The 13,564-nt window shown below is 37.9% G+C and overlaps 1 protein-coding gene across 1 annotated transcript; it reads left to right on the top strand.

Annotated features, from left to right (window-relative positions):
- The first annotated feature begins 5,498 nt into the window (after nucleotides 1-5,498).
- Nucleotides 5,499-6,660, top strand: LOC6584017. The gene is made up of 2 exons (XM_002009641.4): nucleotides 5,499-5,812; nucleotides 5,907-6,660. Exons 1-2 carry the CDS (start codon nucleotides 5,746-5,748, stop codon nucleotides 6,518-6,520), a joined length of 681 nt encoding a protein of 226 aa, XP_002009677.1. The 5' UTR covers nucleotides 5,499-5,745; the 3' UTR covers nucleotides 6,521-6,660.
- The last annotated feature ends 6,904 nt before the right edge of the window (nucleotides 6,661-13,564 follow it).

Below are 13,564 nucleotides of genomic sequence, written 5' to 3'. Positions count from 1 at the left end.
CATTAAGATTGTACGTCTAGAAATTAAATTATTCAACAAATAAATTCTTATAATGTTACCTACACTACAGCGCAGCCCAAGCGCAGTTAGCAGAGCTCATTCTAATACGTGTGTGTGTATGTATGTGTGTCGAAAAGAAGTGCAGACTGATTAGAATATCAGATTAGAGGGTTCAGGGTATCTCCTAGTCGAGCAGTCTCGACTAGAGTCTTCTTACTTGTTTTTTAAATTTTTAAATTTAATTTCTTTTTTTTTTATATTTACATATATAAACAAAACTAAATAAATAAGTATATAAAAAATATAAATATATTTGAATTGATTTTGTTTTAATTTATTATTTATTTAAATAAACAAATATTTTTGTATAAGAAAAGTATATATAAAATAATAAATGATTAAATAAATAAGTCGTAGCAGTAGGTAAATATTTAATCATATTTATTTTATCTTGATTTATTATTTATTTATCATTGTGCTTGCTCAGCTGCTCAAAACTCTTCCCAATTAAACGATTTCTAATTGATTTAATATTTCCAGTCAAGCCCTTGAAGCATCTACAATTCAGTTCAAGTTGCTTGAAGCGACTTAAAGCTTGTTAAAAAATATTTTTTATTTTTTATGTATTTTTTGCTTTTGTTGTTTCTTTCTCCAGTCCGCAGCGAAACTTGAATAAAGTATCCCAACAGCTGGCTCCCGAGTCGTATACGTGGTCCTGGTCCTGGTTCTGGTTCTGGTTCAGCGCCAAATGGAGCAATCACAATTGCAAATCCAACCCTCTAAGCCCGTCGGAGTTCAGTTGCTGCGTGGCTCGTTGTCTTCATATTTTATATGAAAATAAATTTCAATACCAACTGAATCAGCCACGAGGACATTGACGTTGGCAATGATACGGCTGTCGATGTGATTGTTGTTGTTGTTGTTGTTGTTGTTTATTCCACTCATCGGCATTCGGTGTCCGCGTCTCTGGTCATCTCAGCATTTGCATGGCTCATTTGAGTACAAGTTGCTCTTTATTTATTTATTTTATTGCGGCCTCATTCGCGTTATGAACTCAATGGTCTGTGGACATTATTTTCATAATTGCACTCTACAACAATATATGTATATACATATATACGAAACAACAAACCCGCCCCCAATGGGACACATGTTCTGCCCAACCACCCAGCCAACCATCCACCCACCCAGCCAGCATCTACAGCCCTAGTTAAACAACATCTTGCTTATTGTTGTTTTCAATTGTTGTTGTTGTTGTTGTTGTTGGGCCTTTCATTATTCGCATTCCATTGATTTTGATGGTCTTTTGTAATCAACTTTTGTACTGTAACTTTTTATATGCATTCCTTCTCCACGGCCAATAATCAAAGAAATTATCGCCAGACGCAGAGCAAGAGAAGCAGAAAGAGAGCGACAGATATTCACATACATATATGCTTATAAATATTGAATCCACAATTCTTAGCAATCAGGGCATTCCCATAGAGCACTCCTAGGTGATAAGCGACCGGAAGACATGTTGTCTGGAGAGCGCACAGTTGCACTGAGGCCTGCCTGGCAGCCTGGATAATCCGCGGCTAAGCTTACACAAATGTTGTGGCCTAATTTATCTTGAGTGGATCAATTCAGTAAAACGGCAAAAACACAAAAAAGAAAAAAAACAAAACAAAAACAAGATCGATTTGATGATCGATTGAGCCGCTGGCTCAGTTTCGAGAGGATCAGATGACGTGCCAGATTCGACGTTTTTGTTGGCCATTGTGGCCGGGTGTGCTTTTGTTTGTCCGCTGGCCATTGGATATGCTACTCATTTCAGAAAGGGGATTAAGACAAGTGCTGAGCCGGCCCACAGTCGGTTGCACAATGCCCATTGGCTGTGGCAGTGGCAGTTGCAAGTGGCAGTTGCAAGTGCATATGCCAAAACAAAGGACATGCACGATCGACCTGCGATAAAGGGCTCACAGGTCGCTCGCCCGTTTACCGACAGCCAGTCTAGCGCGCATCCTCGGGCCAGCGCACATACTCGGCCTCATTTATTAAGCCTAAGTGCGGATTAGCCAAATGCTAATAGGTTTGCTAATGTGAAAGCACCGGCCACACATGCGGGGCCAGTGCGGGCCAGGCTTAAGGCTCTCGCACAATGATCGCGGCCACGGCCCAGTGGCTTTTATTGTGTGCCGCCCTCTCCAGCACACACAACTCCATTGTTCCACCAATTGCCAAACAATGCTGGCCGTAGCGCCGGCGCTGCAACCAGAGCTCTGCAGAGGCCGCAGTTTAAGTCTCCGTTTGCAGGCTCAGCTCGGCCGGAACAAATGAGAACAACAAATCTATTTATATGCTCTTAGAACAAATTAAATATTTTGTATGGGCTTTGTTACAATTTTTTATCATTATTTTATTTTTCATTTGAAATAATTTTTTTATTTAGCAAAGCTGCAGAATTTAACCTTTAAATATTATTAGCTGTCTAAGGCTTAAGTTGTTATTAATTTAAATATATATACGATTTTTTTTTTTTTTTTTTTGAATATTCGACTAGACAATTCTTACTAGTTTTATTATACCCTGAACCCATTGAAAATGGGAAATCAGGGTATAATGGTTTTGTGAAAAGTATGTAACAGGCAGAAGGAATCATCTCAGACCCCATAAAGTATATATATTCTTGATCAGGACGACGAGCTGAGTCGATATAGCCCTGTCCGTCCGTCCGTCCGTCCGTCCGTCCGTCCGTCCGTCCGTCCGTCCGTCCGTCCGTATGAGCAAAAGGATCTCAGAAGATATAAGAGCTAGAGAGCTGAAATTTGGCATGCATACTCGTGTATACCATAGGCAGTACGAGTTTGCTTTATTTTTTCGATAACTCATCCGATAACTTTTTTATCGAGAATAATCGAAAAATCGACATTGTTTTTTCAGCCTAATTTTAACACTTTTAGACCTGGAGACTTCAAATTTGAATTGTATATAAAGTTAATGGATACAAAGATTTTGTAATTTACAGATTTTGGATACCACGCCCCCTTCGCCCCCAAAAACGCATTTCAAGTACTAGAGACTTGTGCTTTGGAATGTACACACATTTTTACCATATGATTACGCTCTAAAAGTTTCATTAAGATCGTGTGTCTACAAAAGAAATTATTTAACAAATAAATTCTCATAATATTGCCCACATTGCAGCGCAGCCTAAGCGCTGTCGCTGCTTACTGCGCAGCTAGCAGAGCGCGTGCTTATAAGTGCATGTATATGTATGTGTGCATAAAAAAAGTCCAGAATGATTAGAATATCAGCTTGGAGGAGGGTTCAGGGTATCTCCTAGTCGAGCAGTCTCGACTGGAGCCTTCTTACTTGTTATTTATTATTAAGTTGATTTATTATAGTTATTTTTATAATTTATTTATATTATTATTATTATTATTATTATTGGTATTAATATTATATTTTATTTATTGTTTTTATTTACTTGAGACTTTTCGAATTTGTAAACTATCAAATTTAATCAATCAATTGTGAGATCGGGAGCATTACTCTCCCTAGGATCACTCGCTCTATGCTTGCTCTCCAAATGTTGAATTTCTAAAATGGAACAGTATAAAATAGAACGTGATCAAGCTTCTGTCTTGGAGCCAGTCAGTTGCTTTCCATTCTGGTCCCAGTTGGACAATTATTTTATTACAAGCTTCAATTTATTTCTATTATTATTTTTATTAAAAAATATACCGAATTATAATTGATTACATTTTTATTTATTTTTTTTTTTTAGTAAATATTTATGTTAAATAATTTACAAAATTTTTGCAAATGTAAAATTTATGATAAAAAAAAATTGATTGATTAATTCAATTTAATTAAATTAATTTTTAAAAAATCATTCTTAAATTATACTACATACATATTTTTAAAATTCGCTTATATTTAAAATGATTGCTTTATGTCTGTTTTGATGTTATAATATATGTATAATAAATCAATTAATTTATATCGTTAAATACTGAAGCTAATCTTGACAGTTTTACCAACAAACAGCTTTTTTTTTTATATTGTCAAATATATATAATCTAAGCACTTAAAAATATAAATCAAATAAATAATAAATCAAATATAAATTATATTGTGTATATTATATTTATATTTTATTTTAAGTATTTAAAATAATTTTTACACTGTAATATTGGCAACAAGTCTCTTACCTATTTATAATAAAATTAAAATTTTAATTTATTTTTTTGCTTAACAAATCTTAAATTCAAATAGTCGCATGGACATATTAAGGCTGCTTGCATAATCTTCCCTTGCATAAGAGTAGGAGTGGATGACAAGAATTCTTAATAAACCCATTGCAAACTGGCTGCTGGGGCTATGTGGCCAGGACGGGAGTTACGGCTCAGTTAGCACTATAGGGCCTAGAACATAGAAATGTTACATTTTTTTGTACCGGACGCGTTCTTTTTTCCAGTGCTACTAAAGTGGCGTTTGTATTTTTAAGCCAAAGCCAAAAGTATTTTTTGTTAGTATATGTACTTTTAGTCGTCTTCTTTTTTTCTCTCTCTCTCTCTCCTTTTTTTTTTTTTTTTTTTTTTTTTTTTTTTGAGTACATCCAGAACCCGTTGAAAATAGCTAACAAGGGTATAAGGTGCTCATGCAAATATGAGTAACAGGCCAGACGGCGACAAAAGGCATATTTCGACTCGTTGTTGAAATTGAGAATATTAATATTCGATATATAGATAGATCGTATATATTGTATATAAATCAGATTATTCCAGACGACTTAGGCAATTGCTAAAGTTGAACTGATGCCGCTGCTGTATAAAACTTTATATCTAGAATATTGCGTAAATCTCTTCATCTTATTTGCAGTACATTCCGTCAAGTTCAAGTGATATATGTATATATTCTAACATAAAAAGTTAAATTAATGCCACATAACTAAATACAATCTAATATATTCATAGTAAAATAGATTCTCTTAGACTATATTATTTTTTTTTATATTTATATTTGCTTAAATCTATACATCTATAATCTATATATCTTCGATATACTAAAATAGAGTTCGCATTGTAGCTTAGGGCATTTGCGAGTCGAGCACTGCCGAGTCGCGCACTCCAATATATTCCAGTTTATTTTTAGTGGTGCCTCTGATGCTGCCTGGCGCTTGGTGCACAGTTTGTGTGGACCGGAATCTCGATGGGTCGGCACTAGGTTTCTAATCAGTGCAGCTTCCGCTTGCCGGGCCGTCAGTCAACACTGCGCGATATTTGTCAACAAGCGGAACTATAAATATGCATGAAGGTTTTTTCACGAAAAAAAAAAAAAAATGCTATAGGGCTGGGCTAGGTTTGGGAATGTTAGTCCTGGCCTGGCCTCACCAATCCCAATCCCAGTCCCCGTCTCAGTCCTAGGCCCAGCCCCATTCTCAGCCCCAGTGACAGTGGCAAACGAGCAGGCTTTGAAATTGCACTCAGGCGATTTGTCAGAGAGTGAGCGTAGGGTAAACTCGTCTGTCGAGCATTTCATTTCATTCCTACTTTTTTTCTGGCACTACATCAATTTTTCGGACTAAGGGAAAATAACAAAAATCAACTTGGAAAAACCAGTAGTAAATTGTGAACTGCAATAGAAAAGTGAATTAAACACATTGAACTAACTAGGCAGATACATCGACTGCACTAAATTCTGAAGTGGCAGCCTCCCGTTGTTGGAGTCCCTAGTAGTATCCTGATACCGATACAGAGGATGTTCCGTCAACTTCAATTGAAAGCCCCCTTCAAGGGGCTGCAGCTGAAACGCTCATTGACCTACAGTGAGTAGATCGAATTGATGGCATTGTTGTTCACTGAATTGATGCACATATATCCATAATCGATTAATCGAATATATACACCTTCTCTCGCCAGATCCAAAGCAAGCACAGCCAATTGCTTTGGTCGAGGTCTCTGAGGAGATTAAGCAGAAGCCTCAATTCAAATTGAAATCGACGGCAGGACGCTATGTATCGCAGTTAGTTGTTAAGATCGCCTCCAAGATGGTAGAGTGCAACACCAGATCCCCATTGGGCTACTCCAACTTGCGCCTGAAGCTGCCAATCTATGAGATGAACCACACAGACATTCGGCAGTACAGCGTCTGCCTGAATCCGCTGGATCAACTGCAGATAGAGCAGGGCAAGCTGAGCCGCACTAACAACGTCTCGGTTGGCTACAACGACATGGCCGTGGAGCAGCCGAACAGCACGGCTGTTGCACCCATCGAGCCGTCGGTGGAGCAGAGTCTGAAGAACACTGGCACCGCCAAGCCGCCGCCACAGCCGAAGGTGCCAGAGCCGCCGGCCCGCAAGATACCCTACTACAATCCACTCAGACGCCGCAGCAATGTCGATCCGGCACGCGTACAGTATATCAAGGACAGATTCAAAGAGCGTAACATGGAGACCGACACCAACAAGCCGCAGGGCAAGAAGTTCGTCTCGCGCACCACCCTCCACTCGGGCCGCTTGGACAAGATTGATTAGATGCCTCTCCGCGAAGGTTTTCCCCGATTTTTCCCATTTTACTCCCACACAGCAAGTCGTCTGTAGAACAGCAATCCCCTCATATTTTCAGAAAATTGACTTTAAATATAGTTTGTTGCCTATTGGCATTTTAGCATAAACCGCAAAACTGATTTCTTCCATCTGTCTGAACTATATTTATTTATTTAATAATTTATTCGTTTCATTTGTTTTTTATTTGTATTTTTTTTTTTAATTTTGTATTTATTAATTGATTTATCTATATTTTTTATTTATTTATTTATGTATTATTTATTTATTTATTTATTTATTTACCTAAGTATTTACTTTAGTATTTATTTTTTATTTACTTATTTATATATTTATTTATTCATTTATTTGATTTTTTTTTATTAATTTATTCCTACATATTTATTTATTTTTTTAGTATTTTATTTATTCATTTATTTTTATCAAGCTAAAATTATAATTTAATACATAACAATATCAATTTGAGCTTCGCAGTGGCTTTTGGCTTAAATTCCTATCAAAGCTGAATCTTGAAAGCTAGCCCAAGCTCCTTACGCAGAACATTTGGTGAAATGGAAGAAGACAACCACGATTGCTTTCTTTAATGCCCCTACACCAACCCTACAACCCTACACCCCTACAGCCCTACAGCTTCCACATCTCAAATTTGGTTCAAGAACGATCCAATTTTTGCTTTGAATTACAATAACCTTAATGTACAAAACTTGACAACTTGAAGTTGCAAGCCTTGAAAAACGCATACACCGGCTTTACAAGCTCTTAGCACCTATGGCATCTTATTTGCTTTACATCCCCATAAGCACTTTCAGCTTGCAGCAACCAATTTTGGGTTATATCAGAAATCCTGAAATGGCAACTGGAGCAAAATAAGAAAAACTTTCAGCAGTTTCAAGAGCAGTTAAGATATCGCAGTCGCTGAAGAACATTTCTTTTATTAATCAAGACTCCCAGCTCTCACCAACCTTACATATTTATTTTTAATCACTGACTCTCCGTTTTACTCAGTCTCAGCTGTCATTTGTTTAATCACATTCAGATTCCCATTAACTCCAATACTAAATACTTCAAGTTACCCGAAACAGAATTTTCATGTCTTGTATAAATGAATACCTCAGACAAGCTTACCTCATTTAAAACTCAAAGTCTTGCATAAAACTTTCCAATTTGTGACTTCGAATTTTCATCATAGCTGTAAGCTTGACTTCAAGACTAAATACACCTCGCTAACCCTGGGATCTCTTCCTTTTAAGTTCCGAAGCTTGAATAACGCATTTTAAATTGGATTAGAAGGCTTTCACCCAAACCTCGTATTTAAGTACTCCAAAGTAATCCAAGGATCACTTAGTATAGCTATAGTTTCATTTCACATCAAAGTTCACCAAGTCGACTCAAGCAGAGTCTTTTCTAGATCTTCAATCTTTGCATAAATTGCAATCTCTAACAAAAGCCTCTAAGTGCAGAAGTTTCTCTCAAAGATTCTGCCACATTGAAGAATTTTAATGGCCTTATAAATGTATTGTGGGCTGACCTGAACTGTTACTCAATTTCAAGTACTTGTTGAGTATAGCTATAGATATTTGTTATACCCAGAATATGAGTGTGTGTATGTGTTGTTGTTGTTGTTGTTGCTGTTGGCACTCCCACTTTGATCCATGTGCCTGCCTCTCTTCAGTTTTTCTACTTTTCTTTTTTATCTTTTCTGCTGTCTGTCGCTGTCTGTTGTCGAGTCTATTCAACTGATTCAACTAAGTGTTCCGCTTTCAGCTCGGTTTGATGTGCACAGCTACTTGTGCAGCTTTTTGCCCAGTTACTTCTCGCTGAGCTCGTACAATCCCGGCTATCCCAGCTAGCAACTTGACTCGGATCCATATCCAGCAGAGTCGGTGATAAGGTTTGGAGCGTAGTGAGGGTGGGGGAGCAAATCGGTACGCATACAAATCACACTAAACCGAATACGTCCAGGCGGCAGTAGCTTTGCTGCAACAACAACAACAACAACTGCAAGGAGTCAACTTTGGCTTTCCCTTGAGTGAGCCCAGCCAGCAGCAGGAGCAGGAGCAGCAGCCGGCTCAATATCACAAAAAGTACCCGCAAAAAATCACATAGCAGGGCGCACATGAGCTCTGGTTAGGGACATGCAAGAAGCAAAAAAAAAAAAAAAAAGAAGAAAGGAAAAACTCAAAAAACACCAGAAGCAACAACAAAAATAAAAACAGCTGAACAAAAGCTGGCTGACTACAAAACCAAGTCGAAGCGAACGCGCGGCATCGACATTGGCACGCTTGGCGCTTGAGAGAGTTTGGCTTGGTTGGGTTGGGTGGTTCGGGTTGGGTGGCGCTGCTGGTGGATGGTTGCGATTGACTTTGACTCCTGCTATATATATCCTGTTTGTGCAGAGATTTAGCTTTGAGCTATGGATATCGTCGTCCCTGCTTTGTATACTGCCATCGAAGCTCATCGATTCAGTCGTCGCCGAACCGAGCGAGCACCAAGCCATGAGCCATGAGCCATGAGCCGTGAGCTGTGAGGCGCTGGGGCATTGAGGCATTGAGTTATTGAGGTATTGGCATTCGGTTTGAGTCTGGCCGGGGCACCGCTCTCGAGTGTCGGTGTCGTGCAGCAAGCACAAGTTGTACATGCTGTCAGTGCAGCTTTTTGTTGCCGTTTTTTAATTACATCCTCGACGAGGGGTGCATCAAGCATCAAGCATACGCCGTGTATGACGCGCCTTTGGCAATCGAGCAAAATAAAGCACAAAGGCAACAACAACAACAATAGCAACAACAACAACAAAAGTGCACAGAAACAAAACAAAAGTACAAAAGTTAACATACCATGACTACAAGTTATACCTCAGACGACAACACAGTCTGCACAGGGTATGAACACACACACACACACACACGTTCCACTTGCTGATGGACTATACTTGCATTTTCTCTATGAATATATACAGTATATATATATCTCATCTTTGTTTTTCTAATCTGTTCTCGTTAAATGATAATACATTCTTTCTGGCGATCTTTGGCTCTATAGCTATGATGGCCCAGGGCTCTTATAGCCCCAAGGCAAGGTCACCTGCTCACAAATTTGAGCAACGTTGTCTCTGTCTCTGTCTCTCCCTCTCTCTCTCTCTTTCTCTCCCTCTATTTCTCTATCTTTCTGTTCGTGCCTCGTACCTGTCGCGGCGCGTCGCTAGTTTATTGTAAAATTCCAATAAATGCAGTTGGAGTCGTATCGTGAGTCGTCTTGCAGGCGGAGGTGGTGGCGCAAGCCCAGCAAAAGGTAAACCAAAAAATTGCACCACAGCCACACACACACACACACACATACACGCGGAGGAAAACCAAAGCGAATATCGAAAAATTGGCCACGCGACAGTGGTAGAACGAGTTGCTAAAATGCAAATATTTCGCACGTTCGGCCAGCTGAACTGCAGCTATGCCCTATCATAGAATATTGAGATAAGACCTTCCAACTAATTCGAAGTCGACATTAACATAAAATATGTTTTTTTTTTTTTTTTTTTTACCAACCAAGACATAAAAAACGACTTGCCTGATTGAGGATAATTTAATGCCTCAAACCATATCTTTTTATTTATTATTAATTTGTTTTTTTTTTTTTTTATAAATCACAATTAAAAATTTGTACATATTCCTTAAAAGTATTATTTATATACATTTATGTTTGGGTTTATTTATTTTCTACTTTTTTTTATAAATTTATAAATTTATTTTTAAATTTTTTATTTATTGCTATTATAACATACAACTCAAAGTTCGTACATTTTCTTACCAATTTTATACAATACATATTTTTTAGCTTTATGTATTTTTTACATTTTTTATTATATATTTAAATTTTTATTAATTTATTTTTAAATGATAGTTATAAATATTTTTTTTAAATTTATTTTTACCTTTTTTCTTTATTGTATTTTTTTTTTTCAAGATTTTTTATGTTTATTTATTTATTAATTTTGGATATAATTAATTTACCTTAAAACATCCTTGTAACTGGTTCTGTCAAGATTATTTTATCCTGTAAGTAATCAGCATAATCTAATTTAAATATAATCCTTCAGAATTAACATTATTCCTTATGCTGGCTGCTGATATCAGAAACCTTCTCCAACTTCCATTGTCTATTATCTTAATATCTTGTACGTGGCAGCGCACTGAACAGTTTCCACTGACTGAAGGCGAGGCAACAAATCCACTTGACCAGGCCAAACAAATTGACTATTGGCACCCGGGCACTCAGCTCAATTGTTCAAGGGATTGCGACGTAGACTGCGACGGAGACTGGCGCAGCCAAGGCCATTATCGTCATCGTCATCGTCATCGTCATCATCACAGATTGGGCCAGCCCAGGACATGCGGCAGGCGGGGAGAGGGGGTGGCACAGGTAACGGTAACGATGCGGCGCAGAGCAGTTGTTGCCATTGCTGTAAGGGCATCCTTTGCATCCTCTGTTGCTGCTGCTGCTGCTGCTGTTGCTGCTGCTCTTGCTCCTGCTGCCATTGGTACTTTGGGGATTTTGTGCAGATTTACATGCAAACAATCAAGATATGCCGGGCTTTCAAGCGACGCTATGCTGGGACCTGAATCTGAGCCAGGCAGCTCCCCAAACACATCACCCACCGACCACCCACTCGCCCACCCACAGGTAGCGCCCGCTCAGGTATCTCAAGCTGACAGAGAAGGTTGAATCAGTGATAGCAAAGGGATTGGCGGTCTGTGACCCGCACTTCAGTGATGGGCGCTTCACTACCAATAGAGAGAGAGACACCCACACACGCACACGCACACGCACACACACACTGACTTGATTGGGACAGGTGCAGTGGCAATGCCAAGTTTGTTTGCCTTACACATTTCTTTAACTTTGATTTGTCAGCGCTGCATACATGACTATATATATATATATGTATGTATGTATGTATGTATGTATGTATGTATGTATGTATGTATATCTGCATGCTTGTGCGATTTGTTTTTTATTTGCATGTTATGCGCCATGTTTATTGAATAAATATCTACACACAGCTCGTAATCCTCAACTCTAGCTCAATCAGAGTTATTTTTTTTTCCCAACATTATTGGCTTAATTCAATTGATGCTGAATGTTTTGTTTTTGGCTCAGCAGTTTGCGATTTATTTAACTCTATCGCACTGCCACTCTCCCCTCTCTACCCCTCTCGCTTACTCTGTTTATTTGTTGTTATTTGAGCTCAGGTTGGCCTTTTGCATGTTTAAGGCGCGTTAATTATTTAATGCCTGTCACCCAGTGGCTAACACTCGGTGTTAAATGCAAATTGGCATTCTCGGCATTCGCCGGGCAGCGCAAGGCGAGCGAGGAGCAAGCGCAAGGACAATAACAAGGATATCACACACAGCATAGTTAACCCATGTGACACATACAATACGAGCGGCAGGATAACACCGCGACATCAGCACGGCACATCTGTAAAACTGACTGCTAAAAAAGCAAACAGCAACAGAGAAGGAGTGAGAGAGAGAGAGAGAGAGAGTGAGAGGGGGGGAGAGAGACAGTAAAAAAAGGAAAGCGAGCGCAAACGTAACACATCAACAACGCCAACAACAACAACAACTGTCCGTTGAATAAAACGTGGCGCAAAGTATCCCTTTTTGGTTAAGCAGCCATGCAGCTTGGCCCAGACTAACTATACCACTGACCCTAGACAACACCCACCCCCTTCACATACACACACACACACACACACACATAGCTGTTTTAGCTGCGCGTCAGGGTTGCATCTCATTGCGGCTAAGCGCATGAACTCCATTGGGGGCTGGGGACTGGGGGCTGGGGGTTGGGGGTTGCCAGTGGGTGTTGCGGTTTCTTGGCTTTGGGGTTTAGGCCTATAGTGCGCATGACATGGGCCTCTTCAAGCAAGGGGTAGTTGGCCAACGCAATTAGACTACAGTTTAAGTCCATTACAAATCAAGTTTCTAATGCGCGCACCACAATTCCAGGAATTACATATTCCTTAAGCATTTCAACTAAACAAAAAGCTATTATAAATATTATTTGACTTGAAGAGCATATTTTATAGCGCCTTTAAGAGCGGGCATATTAGTGCAGTCTTTAGTTATGCACTCTTCAGTAGTGCCATCCCTTTCTGTCAGCTTTAATAATTCAACATTATTTATTTATTTTGTTATTTTTAATTTTTTTGTTAATTTAATTATCGATTAAAATTATAAGTGTAAGTAAATAATAATAAAATAAATAAATATAATCACTAAGTAATATGGGCACTCTAAAGAGAATTGATGATGAAGTTTATTTGGTTCTTAAAATATTATTAATATATATATTTCTTAATTATTAAATAACTTAATTTTATTTATTTGTTGGTATTTTTTAATCTTTTGTTCATTTATCTACTTATATACCTATTTTTTTTATTTATGTAGGCCTTTTAATATTTAGTTTCTGTAAGCAAAATGAAACCCTTTGTCCTTCATGTTTTTCTAAGAATGAATTAAAAACTAATTAATGCAAAATATGTATAAAAATAAATATATAAATATATTGAGAAAGCAATATGGCAATTTCTGCTGATTGCATTTTAATTAACTATAATTTAAATGTTTAATCGAATTTTTATCAGCTTTCCCTTTATACAGTTTAAGATCTATAACTGTTTTAGTTACATATCTGAGCACTAGAGATATCACCTCAATTCAAATTTCATTCTTTGTGGAAATAATTCAAATACAAAAAATAAAAATAAAAAATTAAAAATTTATTTTGGCTTCATGTGAATATATTTTGCATTGAGTATGGCCTTCAGAAGGTCAAGAAACGCTGAGCGAATCTGACTTGCCTGAGGGTACTTAGATAGATATACATACATATATGTATATACTTATACTTATATACATATACACGTACAATCTGTTGGCTCAGGGTAGCATAATATTTACGAGTTTGCTGCGCGTATTATCATTAATTAAGGGGATTATGGCGACGTAGTTG

Source organism: Drosophila mojavensis, unplaced genomic scaffold (genome assembly GCF_018153725.1).
Source record: "Drosophila mojavensis isolate 15081-1352.22 unplaced genomic scaffold, ASM1815372v1 contig_136, whole genome shotgun sequence".
Lineage (NCBI taxonomy): Eukaryota > Metazoa > Arthropoda > Insecta > Diptera > Drosophilidae > Drosophila > Drosophila mojavensis.
The sequence above is the reverse complement of the archived record's forward strand: the minus strand, read 5'-3'. Positions and strand labels throughout refer to the sequence as shown.